At 41.7% G+C, this 25829-nt stretch overlaps 1 protein-coding gene across 2 annotated transcripts; it reads left to right on the plus strand.

The window, feature by feature from the left end:
- Positions 1–2089: 2089 nt before the first annotated feature.
- On the plus strand, positions 2090–24800 carry trpv1 (transient receptor potential cation channel, subfamily V, member 1). Of its 2 annotated transcripts, none has more exons than XM_072661164.1 (16): positions 2090–2234; positions 7745–7946; positions 10651–10808; positions 12252–12404; positions 12850–12987; positions 13858–14159; positions 15521–15697; positions 16447–16602; positions 17580–17672; positions 17769–17839; positions 18096–18261; positions 18414–18480; positions 19380–19750; positions 21064–21182; positions 22193–22299; positions 23885–24800. In XM_072661164.1, the coding sequence occupies exons 2-16, from the start codon at positions 7771–7773 to the stop codon at positions 23989–23991; spliced, it is 2361 nt and encodes a 786-aa protein (XP_072517265.1). In that variant the 5' UTR covers positions 2090–2234; positions 7745–7770; the 3' UTR covers positions 23992–24800. The 2 variants fall into 2 exon arrangements, with proteins under 2 accessions (XP_072517265.1, XP_072517346.1); XM_072661245.1 differs by having other exon boundaries at positions 2090–2230.
- Positions 24801–25829: the final 1029 nt, after the last annotated feature.

Here is a 25829-nt window from a genome sequence, read left to right on the forward strand (position 1 = left end):
TGTAAAAAGATCTTTCAATTAAAGTTGATTTAGCAATTTTTTTTGTCCAAGTGAGACGTGACATAATCTGTAAATAATCTGTGTTCTGTGTTTTTTGTTACTCGTCATACGTGTTGCTCTCACCAAGACAAATTCCTTGTATGTGTAACATACTTGGTGAAATAAAGAGATAAAGAGATTCTGACATATCATACATGATACAGCATCCCTTATTGCATACTCATTATTAACACCAGCTAGTTTCTGAGCATGGATTATGGAATATAAATCAAAACAGTGTCAAATTTGAGTATACTCAAATATCAATTATGCATACTCATAACCCCATAACTCCAGCAGCACTGCTGTGTCTGATCTACTCGTACCACCAGTGCAACACACACTCACACTAACACACCACAACCTTGTCAGTCAGTGTCACTGCAGCAGTGCTGAGAATGACCCACCACCCAAATACTACCTTTCTCAGTATGCAGAGAAACAGATGGATACAGCTTGGCATTGTAGAACTACACAGTGCTCCTATATGGTCAGTGGAGCTGATGTAATGGACAGTGAGTGTAGAAACAAGGAGTGTTAACATTATGGCTGATCACTGTATATACCAATATAATATATATATATATATAAGAAATTTGGGCTAGAGGAAGAAGTGAGCAGCTAGTGTGCCATGTGAGAGATGAGCATATGCTTGAGAGAGCATAAAGTGAAAAGGGTAGCATGTCAAATTAGATTGGGCAACATGAATCTGTGCAATTTGAGCAGGAAGATGATGCACACAGTGTGAAAGATGAACATTAGGAGTTTAGACTGCCATTGATCAGCTAATGCTTTAGCAGTGTACCAGTCCTCTAATGTTGTCGCTGCGTTTGTGATATATACAGTATGGTGAATATGGTTGTGGTGGAAGTGCTCATACATAATTGCTGACTAAGCAGATTATATGCTTTCATCAGCACATTATAAAAAATCAATAGCGCCACCATTTAGGCACTTAGTAAGCCATTTACCAAAGCAGCTGTCCTGTCAGCACAGAGCAGTCTTAACATTGCTAAGGGAATTAAACAGTAAGTAGCAATGCCCACTTGATTCTGTTAGAGCCTACTGTACACTTCTAGAAAATCTTCCTCATCTGGTTCTTAGCTTGGATGTGTGGTTCTAGGAAACACATTTGATCAGTATAGAACCTGGATGTTATGTGAATCTGCTCATCCTGTGTTTCTGCCAAAATTCTCCTTCTACGCCCGGCTTTCATCCACAAGAGCATTAGTGAGGTCAGCTACTGATGTTTGGTGATCAGTTCTGAAACTGCAGCGCATCCTGAAGGTATTGGATGGAGCTCCATCACTCCAGAGAACCTCTGCTCCACAGCCCAATTCTGGGAGGCTTTATACTCTTCTTTGTATATATATATATATATATATATATATATATATATATATATACAGGAACTACAGGACCACCGCAGAGCAGGTAGTATTTGGGTGGCGAGTCATTCTCAGCACTGCAGTGACACTGACTAACATGGTGGTGGCGTGTTAGTGTGTGTTGTGCTGGTGGTAGGAGTGGCTCGGACACAGCAGTGTTGCTGGAGTGTTTAACCCGTTAGACTCTGTACGTAAGCCCACACTTCAATTCTTCACTCTCTTAACTACATTGCTGTCATCACTAACAACTGTATCATAGGTCCTAAAATAGAACCCTGTGGGACTCCACAAGACATGATGAACCAAACGACACAAGTTCTAGTTCTAGAGGCACTGGGCCTGGTGACCTTAGGCTCATTTACAGCCTCTCCAATGCATCCCACTCTATTGGTGATGCTTTTCTATAGAGATTATACAAGCTGTGTGTGGACAAAGAATAAGAAAGAGTGTCCACAAACATTTGGACACTAATGCACGGGACTGTGATTGAGTCGTAACGCAAAAGTGGGTCTTCTGTCTCGTTTGCTCATTCTTCGGCTCATTCCCTTTTAAGAGAGTGGCGAGATGGGATGGGCCTGAAACACCCAGGCGAGAGAGAAAGAGAGAGAGAGACCTCTGTCTCTCTTCTCTCGCTCTCACTCTTCCCCTTTAGAGCTCATGATGAGAAGCAATATCTGAATAGTGATCGCTTCCTCTTCCTCCTGCTTTATTTCTAGCAAGGGCTGGGTTTCAGTTTCACAGCTAAGCGAAATCAACTGGAAGATGCTTTAAGAGGCAACTGTGCGCTTCATCTTCACTGAATGGTTGGTAAGTACAACCTTCTCCTTCCATGAGAGATACAAACCGGATTCCAAAAATTTGGGACACTAAACAAATTGTGAATAAAAACTGAATGCAATGATGTGGAGATGGCAAATGTCAATATTTTATTCGTAATAGAACATAGATGACAGATCAAAAGGTTCATCTGAGTAAATGTAACATTTTAAAGGAGAAATATGTTGATTCGTCCGGTTTGTATATGCTCTTCACCACATGCATGATCTTTCTTACAGTTAGAAATATTCTATTTTTTTATTATCATAACTTGGTTTAATGGTCCCCATTTAGACTGATGAGTGGGGGACAGCCTATTGATTGGGTGCAGACTTCCACTTTACCTCTATAAATAGAAAAAACATCTTTACAGAGATGTGCCATTTATTAACAGGCCTTTTTTTAGGTTTGTTAGTTATCTGGGCTCATTTTAGTGCCCTCAGATGTGGTTCTAATCTTCGTTAATAATGTCAAACAGAGACTCTTCTGGTTTGACAGCAGCCTGTCTGTAAGCGGCGCCAGCCCAAGCCCAAGCTTAGTAAGACCAATGAGCCATTTTGAGTCACTGCTATTGATAATGTGATACGAGTGATTTCCTGTGTTTGAGCCTCAACCTTCAGCTTCACTTACTCTAATAAGGCCAATAATATATTAGTGTATTGTCCTAAACCTTGTAGACTGTCTATACACTATATCTCTAAATGTTTGCACCCATTTGCACCCATTGCTGAAGCAGATGTGTAAAAATGCACACACACAAACACAGCTTGTCTAGTCCCTGTAGAGAAGTACTGCCAATAGAATAGGACCCTCTGGAGAAGATAAACATGAACCTATTGGCACCATGCTGCCTAATGCCAGGTACTAGAGAGGTATGAAGCCCCCCAGCACTGAGCTGTGGAGCAGTGGAACTGTGTTCTATGGGACGATGGTGCTTCTTCCAGTACTTTTGGGAGGAGTTGAGGAGTTGGGGATGAGGTGAGGTGGTGATCATCTGACATCCTGACCCCACTAACATTGCTGGTGGTGCTGAATGCAATTAAACCCTCACAGCAGTGCTTCAGAGGGCAAATTGACTCCACATACTGTATTTCAGCATAACATGTAATAGAATAATTTATTGGTGTGCTTGAATCTTGTTTTCCACCCTGTCTGTGCCAACGTTTTTAACCCTAAAATAACCCATGTCACACTGAGTGACATGATGAAGAATAAGTGAGTCTTCAGGTCCTCAGATGAACGCATTTAGAACTGTATATTTTGTTTTCTCTCACAAAATGTAGATTTTTTTTAATGGTCACTCTAAATCCATGTAGACTGTGCAGTAAAAGAATGTAGACAGTATCTAAGCTTGATAACAAGGAGCATGTTGGCTAGCTTAGCCTGAAATATCCCTATAGCCTACCCAGTCACATTCCCACTGCTCAATGTGATGGGCTGTAAGGCAATAGTTATTTTGCATAAACAGAATTCCTGGGTAAAAGCAAAATGTAACTGAATCTATGGAGGACAAAAAAAACTAGCATGCCAATCTGGCATAGATTACACAGAATGACTCATGATATGATGCCAATTTGGTTTGTGTTGCGGCTTTGATTTGCCCTTGGAAAGCCTATGTTTCGCTACACGAAGGAGATAAGATGTCTGGTAAAAGACTGACCCACGAGACAGAATATGGATCCTGCCTGAGGGGAGACTCATGTAACACCAGCATAAAGAGACATTAATAATTTAGCTAACAAAGTTCTGCTAGTGCCTACAGCCATCTGCCTGACCACTCTCACCACAGCTGTAACACACGTTAATGCTGCTACTGGCATAGGCACATTAGCATCACTTCCAAAATGAATTTGGCTTAGAAATATGGTTCTGCACCCTTCAATATTTCTTCAGTTATTCAAAATTTCTTTAGATAAGATCACAGGTCTATATCCAACCATCACAGATCAAAAGCACACACCAATGCTTGAATGGTAAACAGTGGTTCTGCACAATGAAGAGCCCACTGTACTGAGGACCCAGAATGGTTCACAGGGTGTATATCTGAAAGAAGGAAAAATGGACAAATGTAAGACTCTAACCCACTTTGATAAGAGCTGTAGAAGTAGTGCTAAAAAAGTACTTAGTACTTGCTTAGTGCATAGAAATCTCTTTCAGTATCTTTTTTGCTAAGATTGTAGAACCCTTTTTCAATACGGAACCCTTTTCAGTACTGTATAGAACCCTTTTTACTAAGAGTGGAATCATTTTCAGTACTGTATAGAACCCTTTTAGTACTATATGAAACTCATTTTGCTAAGTGCATAGGAATCTCTTTTAGTATCTTTTTGCAAAGATGGGATAAGGAACCCTTTTTAAATATGGAACCCTTTTCAGTACTGTTTAGAACCCTTTTTGCTAAGAGAGTAGAACTCTTCAGTACTGTATAGAACCCTTTTTGCTTAAAAAGTAGAACCCCTTCCAGTACTATATTGAACCCTTTTAGTACTATATAAAACATATTTTTAAAACAATATCTTTCAGTATCTTTTTTGCTAAGATTGTAGAACCCTTTTTCAATACGGAATCCTTTTCAGTACTGTATAGAAACCTTTTGCTAATAAAGTAGAACCCTTTTCAGTACTGTTTAGAACCCTATTTGCTTAGAAAGTAGAGCCCCTTTCAGTACCAAATAGAACCCTTTTAGTACTATATGAAACTCATTTTGCTAAGTGCATAGAAATCTCTTTCAGTATCTTTTTGCAAAGATTGGATAAGGAACCCTTTTTCAATACAGAGCCCTTTTCAGTACTATATAGAACCCTTTTTGCTAAGAGAGTAGAACCTTTTTCAGTGCTATATAGAACCCTTTTTGTACTATATGAAACTCATTTTGCTAAGTGTGTAGGAATTTCTTTCAGTATCTTTTTTGCTAAGATTGTGGAACCCCTTTTCAAGACAGAACCTATTTCAGTACTGTATAGAAACCTATTTGCTTAGAAAGTAGAACCCCTTTCAGTACTGTATAGAACCCTTTTAGTACAATATGAAACTCATTTTGCTAAATGCACAGAAATGTCTTTCAGTATCTTTTTGCTAAGATTGGATAAGAACCCTTTTTGAATACAGAACCCTTTTCAGTACTGTTTAGAACCCTTTTTGAATACGGAACCCTTTTCAGTACTGTTTAGAACCCTTTTGACTAAGAAAGTAGAACTCTTTCAGTACTATATAAAACATTTTATGTTAAGAGAGTAGAATCCTTTTCAGTACTGTATAGAACCCTTTTGCTTATAGAGTAGAACCCTTTTACTGCTAAATGAAACTGAATAGTGAAAGTGAATAGAAATCTCTTTCATTATTATTATTATTATTATTTTTTTGCTAAGGTTGTCGAACCCTTTTTATGCAAAGCAGGGAACAGTTTTAATCGCTATAGAAGTTTTACCAGAGCCATCCACTGAAAAGTTCCACAGTGAACCAAAAGTAGTTGGCCCTATTGCTATGGTTCTTTTGTAGAGGGCACCTGGGGTAATGCACAGCTCCACGCTTGGATGAGCAATCATGGGCTATATCTAGACTGGTAACATGTAGACAGTTACCGAGGCAACAATATACAAACATGTCTGAGATTTCAGAGTCAACAGAGTCATTTTTAAAAACCCAGCACAGAGACTTCTCCTTTTCTCCTCTGCTTCCCGCCTCAGTGTTTCTGTCATGGGATGAGTCTTCCTCTTTCACACTGGCATTCATCATACTTAGGCAAAAAGAGATTAGATGAGGAAGCAGTATCCCTTCAGTATCTCCCTTAGAGCGGCTTACACAATCATGATCAATAAACTAATCCAATTGGCGGAGCAGGGAAAAGCATTTGGCTGGATGAAATCACATCATGACGTTGGATGAGGAATGTCTGTAGGACTTGAGGACGTTCTGTCTTGTGCTGGGGCAGATTCAGTGGTCTGAAGCTGTGAATGGGAACTAGCTGGCTTTTGTGGCTTGGGCTGGAAAAAAAAAATCACAAGACAGAGCACATTTAGGCCCAGAGGTGGTCATTCGCATGGTCGATTTTGCAATGAGTAATAAGACTGTGATCAGATCATGTTTTCTCAAGCTCAGCCCTTGATCACTGAGGGCTTTTAACGGTCAAGACCTTGTGGTCTTTAACCATTGCTTCTGCTCTTCAGATCTAAATAGCTCTTTTTGTTCTTGCTCAAATCGGCTCTCTCACTCAGACATACGGTCTGTCATGAGGGAGGGATGTTTTTCCTCCATGCAAATAATGAGGGCTTCAAAACACATAAATAAAAATTCAAATAAATAAATAAAAAAGTATTGAGACACCTGCTCATTTGTTTATTGTTTCTTATGAAATCAAGGGTGTTATAAATAAGGATCTGATTGCATTTAGCAACAAGAGTGTTTGTCAGGGGAGGATGTTAGATGATCACCCCACCTCATCTTCGACTCCCCAACTCATCCCAAAAGTACTGGGTGGAGCTCCATCAATCACTCCAGAGAACACAGTTCTTCCACTGCTCCACAGCTCAATACTGAGGGCTTTATATCCATTTAGCCCACGCCTGGCATTAGGCATGGTGCCAATAGGTTCATGTTTATCTGTCCCAGAGAGTCCTATTTTATTGGCAATATTTCTCAACAGGAACTAAAGGGGTTGCCCACAAACCACATTTGGACATGTAGTGTATCAGAAAGTTCAAGACCTGATCTACAGTCTTACAAATAAAGGAGCTACAAATGGTTCTTTCAGCGTCACCATAGAAGAACCACTTGTGTTTCCATAAAGAATGTGCAGACGCTTTTATCCAGAGCGACTTACAAAAGTGCTTTGCTATTTACCCAAGAAAACCGCAGCTAGTTAGAATAGACTAATAGTTCAAAGATACCTAGGTGCAGATTAGCTTTTGACCATTGCCATCAAGCATGGTTCTTCATCAAGGTTCACGGTTACAGGGTTCTTCACAGTTACACAGTTATCTCTTTGGGTAACAAGTGTGGTTCTACTGTGGCAGGTCTCAAAGAACCTTTGGTAATACCCTTATTTTTAAGAGTATAGCAATGGCCACTTAACTCACAACCCTTAACTCGAAACTGTTGGTGCACAGTTATGGGTGGTATCCCATCTGTTGATACACAAATAGCACTCGCAATCTTGTAGCCATTCATCAGTTTCTGACCACTGGCTGAAGCCCTGGCTGGGTACTTTTGGGTGGTGGACCGCTCTCAGCATAGCAGTGACAATGATGGGTGTAAAGACTCCAGTAACACTGTTGTGATTGATGCACTCACAATAGCACCTTACACACACACACTAGCACGACACTATCATTCCACCATCACGGCTCTGGTCAACAGTTTACATGGCTGTGAAAGGGAAAAGTATGCAGTCTTATGCTCTCATATAACTGCTTGGTCATATCCTGCAGAAAGAACTGAGCTTTCTGTCATCTCTGATCTTCACAGTAACCCTTCATTAACATGAACGCCTCTGCCTCATTCAGGGTTAAGACACTGACAAGGAACGACAATGAGCAAACCATTCTCTTTGGAGACGGACGACAGGACAGATGAGGAGAGGGCAAGGGCCAAAGCCACAAAGAAGGCATGTGGAAAAGAAAAAAATGTCAGAGGGCCAATGGACACAGACTTCCTAGACGACCATGTGATCCCCACCCAAGTCAGATTTGATCTGAACTTCGATAAGTGAGTAATAAAGCAATGATAACCTGAATAATCTGAATAATGCCAATATGGGCTCTCTCTCAGGATTGCAATGCCCCATCCACATGGGATAAGGGGTCCCTGTGTGGTTAGTGAGTATGAAAGTGAGGTCATTTTTATGATATGATCATGGACAGTGCAAGGTCTCTTAATTCTCTTAATTAGGTCTCTACATTATAAGCTCAATGAAGGCGGTCTGAGATACGCTTGGTCTGGGAGAAGGGGGCGGTTCTACCAAATTATTAAATGAGTTTGGTCATGTCTCTGGTCTGTACTGCACATACTCTGGTTGCAAATTTCACAACATGGCAACCATGTTTAGCTTCATTTCTATAGAACGGGAGGGAATGGAGCCACGCCATCAATGATTTCTACAGGCATTTGTCTTGGTTTTAAAGGCAGCAGGGATTTACCATCCCCTAATTCACAACTAAATAAAAGGGCCTTGTGGTTCTTTGCAAGTTGCTATGTACAGTGGGGAAAAAAAGTATTTAGTCAGTCACCAATTGTGCAAGTTCTCCCACTTAAAAAGATGAGAGAGGCCTGTAATTGACATCATAGGTAGACCTCAACTATGAGAGACAAAATGAAAAAAAATTCTGAAAATCACATTGTCTGATTTTTAAAGAATTTATTTGCAAATAATGGTGGAAAATAAGTATTTGGTCACCTACAAACAAGCAAGATTTCTGGCTGTCACAGACCTGTAACTTCTTCTTTAAGAGGCTTCTCTGTCCTCCACTCATTACCTGTATTAATGGCACCTGTTTGAACTCGTTAACAGTATAAAAGACACCTGCCCACAACCTCAAACAGTCACACTCCAAACTCCACTATGGTGAAGACCAAAGAGCTGTCGAAGGACACCAGAAACAAAACTGTAGACCTGCACCAGGCTGGGAAGACTGAATCTGCAATAGGCAAGCAGCTTGGTGTGAAGAAATCTACTGTGGGAGCAATAATCAGAAAATGGGAGACCTACAAGACCACTGCTAATCTCCCTCGATCAGGGGCTCCACGCAAGATCTCAGCCCGTGGGGTCAAAATGATCACAAGATCGGTGAGCAAAAATCCCAGAACCACACAGGGGGACCTACTGAATGACCTGCAGAAAGCTGGGACCAACGTTACAAAGGCTACCGTCAGTAACACACTACGCTGCCAGGTAGCTCTTGCAGTGCCAGACGTGTTCCCCTGCTTAAGCCAGTACATATCCGGGCGCGTCTGAAGTTTGCTAGAGAGCATTTGGATGTTCTGGAAGAGTATTGGGAGAATGTCTTATGGTCAGATGAAACCAAAGTAGAACTGTTTGGTACAAACACAACTCGCTGTGTTTGGAGGAGAGTGAATGCTAAGTTGCATCCAAAGAACACCATACCAACTGTGAAGCATGGGGGTGGCAACATCATGCTTTGGGGCTGTTTCTCTGCAAAGGGACTAGGACGACTGGTCTGTGTACATGAAAGAATGAATGGGGCCATGTATTGTGAGAGTTTGAGTGCAAACCTCCTTCCATCAGCAAGGGCATTGAAGATGAAACGTGGCAGTCTCCAGATCTCAACCCCATAGAAAACCTTTGGAGGGAGTTGAAAGTCTGTGTTGCCCGCCGACAGCCCCAAAACATCACTGCTCTAGAGGAGATCTGCATGGAGGAATGGGCCAACATACCATCAACGGTGTGTGCCAACCTTGTGAAGAAAAGTATTGAGATGAACTTTTGTTATTGACCAAATACTCATTTTCCACCATTATTTGCAAATAAATTCTTTAAAAATCAGACAATGTGATTTTCTGATTGTTTTTCTCATTCTGTCTCTCATAGTTGAGTCTACCTATGATGTCAATTACAGGCCTCTCTAATCTTTTTAAGTGGGAGAACTTGCACAATTGGTGACTGACTAAATAATTTTTTTTCTCCACTGTACATATTCCTAATTGGGATCTCTTCTTAATATGGGATGTTCCTGTGGTTCTCAGTCCTGGTCCTGCACATTTGAGAGTTTCTGTACATTAATTAACACACCATTTCTGTGACAAACAGTGTGTTAGAACAGAGAAAACAACACCAACTGTAGACCAGTGCTACTTCAGGACCTGTATTGAGAATCAGTGTTATAGCAGATCCCAGCTTGAGGTTTCTGTCCCACAAGGCAAGAAAGACAAAAGATTGGGTGGGTTCTTAAGTTTTCTAGTCAAATTTGTACATATTATGAGTATGTAGTAATATAAATTAGGCAGCTAGCTTTTACTTGTTTATTAATAAACTGTAGTTTATGCATTACGTAGTTTAACTTACTTGCTTCAACATGCTGGCTATTCACTAACTTTAGCTGGTCAGCATACATTGCTTTCTACAGTATAAGTCCCAGTGTCCTAGATACTCCTTCTAATGACTGCATTCAGCTACTTAAGTTGCACTGATTGGTGACACAAATGTCTAGTACCTTTAGAGAAGCATTGCCAATATAATAGGACTCTCTGCAGCAGATGGACATGAAACTATTGGCACCATGCCTAATGCCAGGCATGGGCTAGATGGGTATAAAATCCCCCAGTTTTCTCTGGAATGATGGATGGTTCTCCATCCAGTTCTTTTGAGTTGATTTGGGGAGTTGAAGATGAGGTAGAGTGGTGATCATCTAACATCCAGCAATTGATAGTTTTTTATATCCTCTGTTTTGTGCAGAAAAATACGGGGAATAAAAGAAGATCCATCCCAGAGGGAGAAGGAGAAATTTGACATTAAGAGGCTGTTTGACGCCGTGTCCAGTGGTGATGTGTCTAAGCTCGAGGGCCTGCAGGAGTACCTGCACAAGCAAAAAAAAAAGCTCACAGACACTTCATGTAAGATAGGAACTTCTCTTTGACTGTCCACCATGTCTACACCCAGGACAATACTAGTAAAAGAAATGTAACTGTTAAAGTAGTGGAACTACTATAGTTCCATCGCTGTACACCAGTACACATACACACAGATACAGACTTTCAAAGGAATGGCTTCTAAAATATGATCTGATCTGGAAAGTTATCATAATAAACAAACAACAATACAGTCATACACTGGAAATAACTGTGCTTTGGATTTTCACGACTCTGATGCATCAAATGGTATCAATGGTCAAATTGACACATTGACAAATGGTCAATTTCTTCTGCTCTCAATTTTAATTGATATGATATAATTTATGCAATGACCCAAAGCTGCATAGAACAGCACAACCTAGCATAACCTAGCCTAGCTTACCATAGCTTAGAACTGTACCAAGAACAAATACAACCATATTTTTTGTAATTATTCCAGAGTCTTACTGGATAGTGTTGCTGTCCTCTCTGAATCCTCTCTGTGTCCAGTCAGTGCAGTGTGAGGTTAGCTAGATAAAGAGATTGTAGCCGGTCCACTGATGACCTTTTAGCCTTTTCAGCCACTACAGAGGCTTCCACATGGCGTGTTGCAGTCTTCCAGCATGGATAACTGCAGCGGCCCTTGCTCTAGCGCCTAGCAATAGCTTTTAGCCCCAGCCATTCTCTCTTCTCCACTCCATCTGGCGTTACCTTGTAGATTTTCAGCTTGTTTTTATATTCTTCTGAAGTAGCTGCTGCATTTAGCCTTAAAAGGCTTTGGCTAGTGTGATGGATGTATGTAAAATTTTTGGGGGGTTACACAACAGTTTTAGGGTTTTGGAATTGGCCTCTTTTACTGCTTTGTTTTTCTTATATTGGTGAAGACACACCAGTGTTTGAGGTTCACAGTATGTCACATCCATGTACCAAACCATCATTAATCAACTAGATCAATATAAATACAATTTTCCATTCTAGGACTTATTTAACTCATTTAAGTCACTTTAAGAGGCTATTACCATTTAATTATCCTAACATAATATATTCTTGTCTATTGTTTTACATATTTATACACATATATTACCGCCTACATGTGAAGATATGGCATCATAAAATGGTATAATGGTGGTTTCTGGCTTTTCTCCCTCATTGAACTTAGGAACATGCTTTGCATGTACACTAAAATGGTTCTTTGATCAATGCTACTAAAACACTTTTGGTTCCATAAGGAGTCATTTTTGTAAAAGAGTTATGAACCTTTATTATTACAGGTTAAATAGGATTGTATCTGTTGTTTATTGTGATATGTTTAAATCCTAAGTTTGGAGTCATTCCTGCAGAATCTCTATCATTTTAGAACCTATACAAACTGTTTCCTCACTGTACTGTAGAAGAATATGGTTCTCCAGCTGAAGACTTAATTCATTGTGACCATATCACCCTCAGATCGACACAAGGGTAAGACAGCTCTACTGAAGGCTCTGTTAAACCTGAGAAATGGAGAGAACGACACAGTGGAACACTTGCTGGACATTGCAGAGAAAACAGGCAACCTAGAGGAGTTAGTGAATGCACCTTATACAGACTGCTTCTACAAAGGTAAAAATACCTTAAACAGACATTTCAGTTATTCAGTCTCTGTGTGCTGGGTCTGTAGCGTATAGTCAATAACCATGGACAAAATAATCAGTGTATTTAACTGTACAATAAAAGGTTAGCTGAAAACAGGCCATGTGCAGCAGGTACTCAATCAATCCTACATACAGTATGTACGACTAAACTATGGCTGAATATTAATGCTAGCTTTGGAAAGATGGCACATGTAAAGGAAATGGAGAATATGACTATGGCTCTGATGGAATTTTCACTTCCCATTGATACATGTGGTAAAAAGTATGTAGAGACCCGGTCATCACACCTATACGAGGACATCCAATTCTAAAACCATGAGCATTAACATGGAGTTTTGGGTGCATCTTACATTTCAAAACACCCCAACATCATTGGTAAGACTTTTACTATAGTGTTTGTGTGACTGGTGCAGGGCAGACACCTCTACATGTTGCCATTGAGAGGAGGAGTAAGCGCTTCGCTGAATTGCTCATTCAGAAAGGGGCTGACGTCCACGCAAAGGCCTGCGGGAGCTTCTTCCAGCCTCATGGTGAAACATGTTTCTACTTCGGTAAGTCCAGTGTGTGAGCTGACGTCCTCTGATATATTAATTGTACTTGTATTTGTTTTTTTTTTTGTCATATTTGGGGTTTGAAATCCTTCCAATGCAGCAAAGAAAGACTCTATCAGAGCATTCTGATTGCATTGCATTTTGATTGCATTGTATTTTCTGTTCCCAGTGAACCATATGTTAGCATCACTCAGATTTACTGAATTTACACCCCCCCCTCCTTTGCTTAAAGCCATGTTTAAAATGGGTTTGGAAATGAAACATCAGCTAGAAACTGAGCAGTCAATTGCAAATCCTCTAATTTTGAACCAAATAATAATTTAAACATCAGAGACTTAGTCTAACAGTGTTGTATTGTACTGTATAGCCCTGTATTAGTGTAATGAAAATACAGTTAAATTTGGGTTAGTAATTAGTAATGTGTTTCTCATTAAAAAAGGATGTTGTGTCTGGTGGGCAGTGTGTGTATGTGGGTAAGGGTAGAAGGGAGGTGATTACCATTAGTAAGTAAACATTTATTCATTTATAAATAACCTTAATACTCCATATTGCTAAAATTACATGCCAATGCAAACAACCTAGATGCAGGTACATTTAGACCAATAGTGGTGGTGAGATGGTAAGGGTCTGGGTCACACAAACCAAAAAAGTTTGGATTCACAGTTGAACTCTGGTTCTGACCTTCAAATGTCTTGACAAAACTGTCAAGACTGTCAGATGAGATGAGAAAGGTCAAGGATGAGCACAAACCTTGAAACGTCTAACCCAGAAATGCCTCTGTGCCTCTGAAGCCCTTTTCTCCATTCTAATTTGTTTTATTTCATATCTTGAACAATGATGTACAGCATCAATGCTACCCTTTATCCACAGGGGAGCTTCCTCTGTCTCTGGCTGCATGTACAAATCAGAAGGAGCTAGTGGACCTGCTGATGGATAATTCTTTCAGCAAAGCAGACGTGAGGCAAAAGGACTCTCAGGGTAACACGGTGCTGCATGCTCTCGTGGAGGTGGCCGATAACAGCCAAGAGAATACGGACTTCGTCATCTCCATGTACGACTACATCCTTACCAAAGATGCCCATGTGAATCCTGAGAGGACGAAGATGGAAGACATCCAGAACAATCAGGGGCTTACTCCCATCAAGCTGGCTGCAAAGACTGGAAAGATTGGGGTAACCCTAACCCTAACCCTAACCCTAAACCCTAACCCTAACCCTAACCCTAACCCTAGTACAGTATGGTGGTAATGAAAGGTTCTGTTAATGGTTAATGGTGGGTTAGCGTCCACCCAATATAAATGATACAAATAATATGATCATTTACTTAATGATCTTTCACATGAAAGTGGAGGTTCCTCTAACCATCTCCTTGTATAAGCCAGGCCTATAAGCCCATGTTCTTGTTCGGTACCTCAATATACCTGAATGAGGTCATCTAGGGGTCTTGATTGGCTCAGATTTTTTGGATGCTTAAATAGACTTAAATAGAAGTGAGCTGGCTGAGGTAGGACTGTGCTATGAGTCTTCCAGGGCCTCTTTTTATTTTGGGGATTTTTGAGATCATTCAGGTCTTGTAATCTTTTTATTGTTAACCTTAGCAACTATGGCACTACTGGCATTTCCATTTCCTCTTTCTGTTCCAACACTATATGACGAAAGTATTGGGACACTTGCTCATTCATTGTGTCTTCTAAAATCAAGGGTATTAAAAAGTTTTATCCTGCTGTTGTTGGAGTAACTGTCTCTACTGTCCAGGTATAAGAATGTTCTACTAGAGTTTGGAGGAGCATTACAGTGAGGATTTGATTGCATTCAGCGAGGTCAGGATGTTGGATAATGGCCACCCCACCTCATCCCTATCTTCCCAGATTATGCCATCCCAAAAGCATTGGATGGAGCACCATCCAACATTCTAGAAAATACAGTGCACTGCTCCACAGCTCAATTTAAAGGGGGGCTTTATACCCCTCTAGCCCATGCCTGGCATTAGACTGGTGCCAATAGGTTCATTTATTAGAATAAGTGTCCACAAATAGTAATTAATATAGAGTTTGTCTAAGTGGAGCACATTGTAACATTTGCTGTCCTCTTTAAACACACACAAACACAGGGAGCTGAATTCTCTCACTGACTACTATGAGTGGTTTAGTCATAAGACCTTGTTATAAGTAACCCTGACGTGTGGATGCTGTACTTCGGCTCTCACTGTGAGGTGTTTAAATGCTTCGAAATGATGCTACATTACAGTCAACAAGAGGCTGGCTGAAAAAGTTACTTTAATGGCACTGAAACCTGAAATAGGTTTTATAGTCCAATTACTGTCACACTTTGCAGTTTGCTATGGGAATGGGAAGGTGGCATATATTCTAGTGCGAGCCAAACCATTGTTTAAATGGCCTGAAGTTGTTGTTTGATGTGTAAATAGTAAGTATGTGACTCTGTTGGTGTGAAAGATGCTCAGAGGCTGTTTTACAAGCCTATTTACAACCCTGTTATAATGGGATTAAAAATCCATTTCTTTCTGCTGTTTCCAGCTGTTTGAGCACATTCTGCATCGCGAGTTCCAGCAAGAAGAGTGCAGGCATCTGTCCCGGAAGTTCACAGAGTGGGCATACGGCCCTATTTATTCCTCTCTCTACGACCTGGCCTCGTTGGACACCTACGAGAAAAACTCTGCTCTGGAGATAGTCGTGTATGGCACAGAGATACCCGTAAGAGAGTTTTACCCTGCTGAGAAATATAATAATATTAAGCTCATGCAACCCTCATTTACCTGTCCCGTACCTACAGTCTTCAACCACATTCTTATGAACGCCTTGTACATCTACTATTGTAGCCTATTGGCAATAGCCCAGCTTTCTGACACCACTGTTGATCAGATCTTATGACCAAGTATTATTTGGATCGTGGATCATTCTCTCAACAGCAGTAACGCTCACATGATTGTGGTGTGGTAGCATTCTACCAGGGGTTTCCACGTACAGCTCTGGAAAAAATAAGGACACTAAGGACACTAATTATTATTATTATTATTTCTTTGCATTATTTGAGCAGTTGTTTTTAAGCAGTTGTCATTTCTGCAAATAAATGCTCTAAATAGTAATATTTGTATTTGGAATTAATTGGAATTAATTAATAATTAATTGGAAAATGGTTTCCAAAAAAATTGGAAAATGGTTTATAAAATACAGCATAAATGTAGAGAAACTCGGTTTCTCTAAACACATTGCCTTTAAACAGTAAAACCAGAGAAACTGATCATGTAGGGTGGTCTCTTATTTTTTTCCAGAGCTGTATATGTGGGTGGTCCACCACCCAAAAATATTTAGCCATAAGCACCTGTGGTCAGAAACTGATGAGTAATGGGTGATATTCTCCAGTAAGGTGTTTCTGATCAATTGCATGGCAGACTAGTAGAACAGGCCTACAGGTGGGGAACTGATGCTATGCTATGTTTCAGAAACGTCTCGAGATGCTCCAGATCGAACCTCTTAATCACCTGCTGGAAGACAAATGGAATCGATTTGCCTATCGAATATTTTTATTTAATTTTATTTGTTATCTCATCTACCTCTTCATCTTCACAGCCATTTGTAGTCACCATAAAGAAGGACAGGTGAGCCAAAGACACATCTCCAAAATGTCAATTTACAGAAAAATGGCCCGTTCATTATGAACTATTGATGTAATGTGAAGAACAGCTGCACATACACAGTCATATCAGAATATTACGACCACCCCTGGTTTAGAATGAACTCGACCTGGGACGTCCCACATGCCACGTGACAGGTTTTTCCAGCAAACACACAATTCATGCCAGTGGGGAATGATGACTCTGGTGAGTGGTACAGATCAATCAATGCCCCAGTGTGGAGCAGCTAACCTCTAAAATGAACACCTTCCACCCTAATACAGTCCATGCCACAACGTCTCACTAGTGTCATCCGAGCTAAGGGTGGTTATTCCCACTTTTAGGTAGGTGGTCATAATATTGTGATATGTGTATGAGTGGGGGAAAAAATACCACCTTGCTCCTGCAGATGCTGCTGCACGAGGATGAGGGGGTTATAAACACCTGTCTGGTGTGCAACGGGATTCATAGATTCAGAAGACGTGGTACAGTGCAGTGACTGTCTTGTTGGATGTGTGGAAGATGATGGTCACAAAGCAGATGTTAATGGTTGGCCATAGTGTGAAGGATGTAGCTGAATCTGCAGGTGTTTGAAGTTTATATTTGTTGTACGGTCATATGGGTCTACCAGCCGTGGCATTAATTCCAGTCTACAGGAAAATCACTGTTTTAGCCACAGTTCTGCCAGGCAGGGACCGCCACCGTGCAACCCATTTTCCACACATCCAAGGAGACCACCTCTTTTCAATCTATGAATCCCATCACACACCCTGCAGGTATTTATAGCCAGCCCCATACCTTGTACAATGCCATCTGCAGGAGCATGATGTTACTACCACCTTAAACACGAAATGTGACAAATGTTTTGTCTGGGGAGCTGACATATATATATATATAGTCATAATATATGTACATTCTTTGGTTACTGTGTTCACATATCTATATCTTTGTGTGTGATATAGTCATTTCTACCTGGGAACACCATCAGTGACTGGCTGTATTTTACCGGTGAGGTCATCGTTTGTGCTGCATCAGTTTATTTCTTCATTAAAGGGGTACGTATTGCTGTTTCCTTGTTTTAAAAATATATAAAAATCTAAAAACTCAGAAACTCAATTCTAACAGTCTGGCCCTACCATCTGTTCTTGTAGCTTATGGACATGAAGAGAAAACCACCCAGGCCGAAAACACTGCTCATAGATGGCTATTCTGACCTGATTTTGTGAGTGCTCCCACTTTCTGATCATTTAAAAAACAGAACACTTTGGAAACTTGTAACAATAATAATACAGTATTTCTGTGTTATACGATAGTTATACAATATGTAATTAACGAACCATATACAGATGGTTCTCCATTATGGAGAGGAGCCACTTGACCAGACAAAGTGCACCAATAAAGTAGTCTATAAGTGTAGATACAAGTTAAGTGTTTCTGATAAACTGGCCACTCATTGTGTTGGTCTGCTGGTGCTGTAGTTTCTTTCAGGCGGTGTGCTTCCTGCTCTGCGTGGTGCTGTACATTTTCAGCCATAAGTCGTATCTGGCGTTCCTGGTTGTGTGTCTGGCCCTCAGCTGGATCAATCTGCTGTACTTTTCCAGAGGATCTCGGCACATGGGCATCTACAGCGTCATGATCCAAAGGGTAACTGCCATTCTTCTCCACACATCACGTCACATCCATGCTCATCACTACTCATCATACTCCTGCAGTACCTTGTGATGTTTTTCTGAAGACATGTGGTCTGATGGTCTGATCAGCAGATTTACATTTTCTTGCACTTTTTTCTCTCTCAGATGATCCTTAGTGACATTGTGCGCTTCCTCTTCGTCTACTTTGTCTTCCTCTTCGGATTTTCAGCAGGTAACATTCCCAGCAACGTCACAGGGTTAAGTAGGGCACGGGATTGGGATGTAACGGTAGGTACTGGGAATGCATATTACACTTTAGAAATGAGGTAGCTGCATTACAGCCCATGACTGCTGCAAGCCACGTCCATAAATATTCGAGTGTCATCAGAAGGCAGATAAACAGTGATTATGTCATTAGGATTAACTGTATATGTGATTATTATTAGCAGTAGTAGCATTATTAACAACCAATGTTTCCACTCATCACGTAGATTTAGTGATCTTTGCATAGTTTGCCAAATGTACACAAATTATACACCAATCAGCCATAACACTAACATAGGAGCACTTAGTAGTTCCATAATTAATGGCTGTAGTCCATCTGTTTATCTGCATACTCTGTTAGCCTCCTTTCACCCTGTTCTTCAAATGGTCAGGACCCCAAGGGCTGACCACCACAGAGCAGTTATTATTTGGGTGGTTGGTCATTCTCAGCACTGCAGTGATACTAGAGACATGGTGGTGGTGTGGTAGTACGAATGGGTCTGTTCTTAAACACTGTGTCCACTCACTGTCCACTCACCGTCCACTCCTAGTTGGTCCACCTTATAGGTCTTCTTCATCAGTGGCCACATGACACTGGTCGTGGACTGTTCTCAGTTCAGCAGTGATGCTGAGGGGTTTAAAAACTCCAGCAGCACTGCTGTGTCTGATCCACTGGTACCAGTGCGACCCACACTAACACTACCACCACCACGTCACTAGAGTCCCTGCAGTGCTGAGAATGACCCACCACCCAAATAATAGCTTCTCTGTGGTGGTCCTGTGGTCATGGTCAGTGATTTGAAGAAAAAAAAAAAAAAATTAAAATTCAGACAAGTGAATAACGTGCTTCCGTTCACCCCCAAACAGCTGTGAATACACTACTTAAAGAGTCTGATTCTGAAGCGGACCCCACCCCAACAGCTCCACCACCACAAGCCCAGACAAACTGCACCCATGGACGTGGACGCTCCTTGTTCACAGATCCAGAGCAGTCCCAAGGCTGCACAAAGCCCACCTATAAAAACATCTCCTTCACCACTCTGGAGCTGTTCAAGTTCACCATAGGCATGGGCGACCTGGAGTTCACCGATCAGTACCAGTACCAGCACGTGTTTTACGTGCTGCTTATATCCTATATTGTGCTGACGTACATCCTGCTGCTGAACATGCTGATCGCCCTGATGAGCAAGAGGGTGGAGAAGATGTCCCAGGAAAGCACCAACATCTGGAGACTGCAGGTACGAGCTAAGTGTTTGTGTGTTAATGGGTTAGTGGCCTTGGATTTCAAGCGCAATCATGTCACCTGACTTCATAAAGCCACTGCTGTGGAATCATGCCTACTGGTGGCTAGGAGATCACAGCAGGATGGTCATGTTCAGAAAAAGAATATACGTCTAAAGCCCTATTTGGACAGGATTAGTTGGACATGAGGAGGTGGAGTGATGTCATTTTACTACGAATTTCCTCATCTCCAAAAAACGTGATAATAACAAAGCTTATAACCCACCTACAGCAATAATCCATATTCAGTCTCTTTCACACTAATCTTAGTGTGGAAACATGTTCATAACCTCTATGTAGGCTGTAGGCTATAGGTGATGCTACACAATGACTCGCCTCTGAGGAGTACTCTGGCTCATCTTCTGGATTTGACTCCAGGTGTGCCACAGTCTTGAACCCGAGGTATCTGTGCCATGTATGACGAAACTACATGCCTCCTTGAGCACCTCCACAGGATATGATGGAATATTTACCAACATGTCCCTTCTGATTCACACGGGATTAATATAACCTGAGGTGATTTTAATGGCTTGTATTACAAAAGGTAAAAAGGAGCGCTCAGTTCGTAAAAAGGACTGGCATGGCACATTCAGGCAGGACTGAAATCACTGAGAAACTCTGGTAATAATTACAGTACCCCTCTTCCTCATGTAAAACTAATCCCATCAAAATGGGGCTCTAGAGTCAGTGATTTCGGTATAGCTCTGAACTGAAAATAAAAGAAAGTCATGGCGGTTCAATTTTAACTTAATCAGTCTACAGGACTTGTTTCCAAAATGCCTCAGTTTTGTTTTGATGTCACTTTGAAAACCCCTGAGGCTGAATTTTGTGGAGAGGACGCAGGAGGATTTTTATCATGAAGGTCATATTTGTGCAGGTACTGCTGCACAGTAGAACAGTGCACCACCACTCCAGAATCTGCTAAATCTTCTGAAGGGCTGTTGCAGTTAAACCCTTTCTCCTAATCCAATGGGCAATTTTCTCTGAACGTTTTCTCAACCGAACTTCCATTGTTCCTGTTAACTACCATTCTTTAATTACATTATGAAGTGAGAAAACAGCTACCTGAACACACTTTCTTATCTTGTAGCCTCCTCCTGCTCTGTGGACATCAGTTTTTTCAGTTTCCAAAGTTGAGGGCCAACCTACCCACCCAGAGAGAGCAAGGCTCCCTCTCCTGATGGTTGTGCCGAAGCTTAGACATCAATGCAACCAGGAAATTGTATTTTATATACAGAGAAAGCTTGACTGTATGTATGTGTTCTCTCAGCGTGCCATCACCACATTGGATCTGGAGAGAACTCTTTGTTGGTTCCTGAAGAGAAAGCTACGTTCAGGAGTGGAGCGAGACCTGGGCAGGAAAGAAAAGGATGTGCGGCAGTGCCTCAGGTGAACAAAAGAACAAAAATCACAGCAAACGCAGACTGTTTTCTGATGTGTAAGAAACATTTTGGTTGGAGTAACTGACTCTACTATCCAGTGAAGAAGGCTTTGTACTAGATTGTGGAGAATAATAATGCAGTGCTGTGTGGTGTAGTGCAGTGCTGTGTGGTGTGGTGTAGTGCTGTGTGGTGTGGTGTAGTGCAGTGTGGTGTAGTGCAGTATGGTGTAGTGCAGTGTGGTATAGTGCAGTGCAGTGTGGTATAGTGCAGTGCTGTGTGCTGTAGTGCAGTATGGTGTAGTGCAGTGTAGTGCAGTGTAGTGCAGTGTGGTGTGGTGTGGTGCAGTGTGGTATAGTGCAGTGCTGTGTGGTGTAGTGCAGTATGGTGTAGTGCAGTGTGGTATAGTGCAGTGCTGTGTGGTGTAGTGCAGTATGGTGCAGTGCAGTGTGGTATAGTGCAGTGCTGTGTGGTGTGATGTAGTCCAGTGCAGTGCAGTGCTGAATGGTGTGATGTAGTGCAGTGCAGTGCAGTGCTGAATGGTGTGATGTAGTGCAGTGCAGTGCAGTGCTGAATGGTGTGATTTAGTGCAGTGCAGTGCAGTGCTGAATGGTGTGATGTAGTGCAGTGCAGTGCAGTGCTGAATGGTGTGATGTAGTGCAGTGCAGTGTGGTGTGATGTAGTGCAGTGCTGAATGGTGTGATGTAGTGCAGTGCAGTGTGGTGTAGTGGATAACATTGTTTGATTCTCTGGCTCGGCCACACTACACCAAAAAGCACCATAAGCAAATCTACATACTCCTCTCTACATTCCCTCTACACTCACACACTCTGCATCCTCCTAGCTGTGCAACATGAGTCAAAAGTAAGTCACACTGACTCAGAGCGTTTTTACAGTGCAGACACACACACTCCATCTTCTCCATCAACATAATACAGTCTTCTGGTCTACTGATCACCACACAGATTGGCACAAGATGATGGGCAGTAATCGAATCATGTGTCTCCGTCTCTCCTGCAGAGTGGAAGAAGTCAACTGGAACAAATGGAACCGCAATGTGGGCATCATAAGTGAGGACCCTGGTGACTTCAGCAGAAGCCCACCGTCTCCCACCAGACCTCAGAGAGGTACCAAACCAAAAGAGAGTGTCTTGTTTTTTTTCTAAGTAGAGATTAAAAGCACTTTAGAACCACAGGGGTCCCAAATCTCACTCAGGAGACCAGGCAGTAAGAGCAGGGCGTTATAGTAGTAATTGCAGTAAGTGTTCCCTGTTTCAGACTTATATCAGGCTCAACCCCCGACACGGGTTTAACGTGAAAGGAAGAATTTATTGAAAAACATCCATAATTTTCTCCTTATTCCAAAATGTAGCTTAGCTGATCAGCTGTGCATGGTGTCTGAAGGTTGCTGCAGGTTGCCTATTTTAATCAGTCAAAGTCAAAGCTCTGGATATGTAATATATATATGGACAAATGTATTTTTCCAGCTGCTTGTTCATTGTCTCTTCCAAAAACAAGTGTATTGATGGTCTCTACTGTCCAGGAAAGGCTTTCTATTAGATTTTAAAGCATTTCTGTGAGGATTCAATTGCATTCAGTGACAAGAGACAAGAATAGTGTTGGTGAGGTCTGGATGTTGGATGGTCACCACCCCACTTCATCCCCAACTCCACAACTCATCCCAGAAGTAGTGGATGTATCATCCATCATTCCAGAGAACAAGTTCCACTGCTCCACAGCTCAATGCTGGGGGGCTGTATACCCCTCTACACTGTTAAAAGACCCATGAGAAACCTTTGGAGGTTCTTCAATTTAAAACCGTGGAGGAACCTTTCAAGGAAAGGTTTTCTAAAAGAAAAAGGTTCCTTGAAGAAGGTTCCTCAAAGCATGTTAAGAGCTGTTTACTGAAGAACCATCAAAAGTTCCTTAAAGGTTATTTTAATATTGCAGCCTATGCCTGGCTATAGGCATGGTGCCAATAGATTGAATTAGAAGGGGTTTTCACAATCATTTGGACGTATATTGTCGTTTGTTCAGCCATGGTAGCATTATTTAGATGACATCATGCTGATTAGTGACTACTACCTTCTATTCGTTATTCGGAGACTTAGCATGTATGGCTACCACACACTGGATCTGTTTTCACCACAGCTAACGTTACAAGTCACGCCATGTTTCACCTCATTTTACTCCTCACATGCTGTCTATCTGTACTTCTGAACGTACTCACGCCCCCTACTGGCTCTGGCGGTGAATGGAATAAAACAGCTTCAGTCTGTTTTGTTTAGATTTACCAGCTACATAAAACAAGCCATCACTCAACAAAGGCAAGCTACCCTCCCAAACATACTGCAAACCTGATGTGGTCTATATTGATAGAGAGGATAATTTACATATCAAAACTGTAATTTACTTGCTTCTACTCCACTGTCCTTTTATGGACATTTCTGGATAAGCTGTGAGATACAGGACTGTTATCTGAAGGTAAAGAAGCATGTGGACTGAGGTGGTAGAGTCATACTACAGGACTTGATTCTGACGAGAAGGCCTGTGCAGCTCCACTCGAGTTACATAGTGTAGTTAGCACCGTCCGGCCCCAAGTGCCGTTGATGGAGACCCCATTCTCCCTATTACAGTCAGTGGAGTGTCAACATGATTCTGAAGATGCTCAGCGCTACATAATGTTGTGTAATCCTAACGAAACTCTCTACAGGGCAGAGCTGGCGCGGGTTCCTGCGGGACTTCAGCCGACGGAGGCCCATGACCCACATCCCTGAGGAAGGACAGGAGATGAGGCCTCTGGCGTACAGCAACGCCTGATGGACCAATGGTATCACTCCATACACCAAAGAAGGGGGCAGGCTGGGGTATTTAAGGGTTGAGATCAGGGTGAAGAGCCATGGTCAACACTACTCTAAAATAACTAGCACTAACATTGGTGAAGGTGAAGTGCATTTTTGGTGAAGGAAACTTCTTTAAACTTCTAAAACCTCAAAAATGGATCTTTATGGAAGCAAACGTTCTTCAATGGCATTGCTCAAAAAACTCTTTTTTGACTCCTTATTTAAGGCACCTTTATTTTTAAGAGTGCAGAGCTCTACTGTGCAACTGTTATACTCCAATAAGCCATAAGATTAGCACTACCTGCCTAATATTAATTAGGTCCCCTTGTGCCGCCACAACAGCTCTGAGCATTCGAGGCATGGACGCCTCAAGACCTCTGAGGGTGTCTGGCACCAAGATGTTAGCAGCAGATCCTTTAAGTCCTGTAAGGTTTGTGGTGGGGCCTCCATGGATCACATCAGTAAGCCTTAGGTGCCTATGACCCTGTTGCTGGTTCACAGATTGTCCTTGTTTGAAGCAGTTTGGTAGTTACTGACCACTACATACTTTGAACACCCCACAAGACCTGTCTGATGTTTGGGAGATGTTCTGACCCGGTTTATCTGGCCATCACAGTTTGGTTCTTGTCACAGTGGCTCAGATTCTTATGCTTGTCCCTTTCAATTGTTTTTAACACCTTCATCACCTTCAGGAACTGACTGTTCACTTACTGCCTAATACAGTGGGGAAAAAAAGTATTTAGTCAGTCACCATTTGTGCAAGTTCTCCCGCTTAAAAAGATGAGAGAGGCCTGTAATTGACATCATAGGTAGACCTCAACTGAGAGACAAAATGAGAAAAAAAAATCTGAAAATCACATTGTCTGATTTTTAAAGAATTTATTTGCAAATAATGGTGGAAAATAAGTATTTGGTCAATAACAAAAGTTCATCTCAATACTTTGTTATATATCCTTTGTTGGCAGTGACAGAGGTCAAACGTTTTCTGTAAGTCATCACAAGGTTGGCACACACCGTTGCTGGTATGTTGGCCCATTCCTCCATGCAGATCTCCTCTAGAGCAGTGATGTTTTGGGGCTGTCTACTTTGGTTTCATCTGACCATAAGACATTCTCCCAATACTCTTCCAGAACATCCAAATACTCTCTAGCAAACTTCAGACGCGCCCGGATATGTACTGGCTTCAGCAGGGGAACACGTCTGGCACTGCAAGATCTGAGTCCCTGGTGGCGTAGTGTGTTACTGACGCTAGCCTTTGTAACGTTGGTCCCAGCTTTCTGCAGGTCATTCAGTAGGTCCCCCTGTGTGGTTCTGGGATTTCTGCTCACCGTTCTTGTGATCATTTTGACCCCACGGGCTGAGATCTTGCGTGGAGCCCCTGATCGAGGGAGATTAGCAGTGGTCTTGTAGGTCTCCAATTTTCTGATTATTGCTCCCACAGTAGATTTCTTCACACCAAGCTGCTTGCCTATTGCAGATTCAGTCCTCCCAGCCTGGTGCAGGTCTACAGTTTTGTTTCTGGTGTCCTTTGACAGCTCTTTGGTCTTCACCATAGTGGAGTTTGGAGTGTGACTGTTTGAGGTTGTGGGCAGGTGTCTTTTATACTGTTAACGAGTTCAAACAGGTGCCATTAATACAGGTAATGAGTGGAGGACAGAGAAGCCTCTTAAAGAAGAAGTTACAGGTCTGTGACAGCCAGAAATCTTGCTTGTTTGTAGGTGACCAAATACTTATTTTCCACCATTATTTGCAAATAAATTCTTTAAAAATCAGACAATGTGATTTTCAGAATTGTTTTTCTCATTTTGTCTCTCA

Source organism: Salminus brasiliensis, chromosome 1, assembly GCF_030463535.1.
Source record: "Salminus brasiliensis chromosome 1, fSalBra1.hap2, whole genome shotgun sequence".
Taxonomy (NCBI): domain Eukaryota; kingdom Metazoa; phylum Chordata; class Actinopteri; order Characiformes; family Bryconidae; genus Salminus; species Salminus brasiliensis.

Bases quoted from the DNA above. Each gene is read 5' to 3' on its own strand.
- trpv1 (XM_072661164.1), top strand. From the start codon at position 7,771: ATGAGCAAACCATTCTCTTTGGAGACGGACGACAGGACAGATGAGGAG. The intron at 7,947-10,650 runs GTGAGTAATAAA...TGTTTTGTGCAG, and splicing joins TTTGATCTGAACTTCGATAA to AAAAATACGGGGAATAAAAG. The intron at 12,988-13,857 runs GTAAGTCCAGTG...CTTTATCCACAG, and splicing joins TGAAACATGTTTCTACTTCG to GGGAGCTTCCTCTGTCTCTG.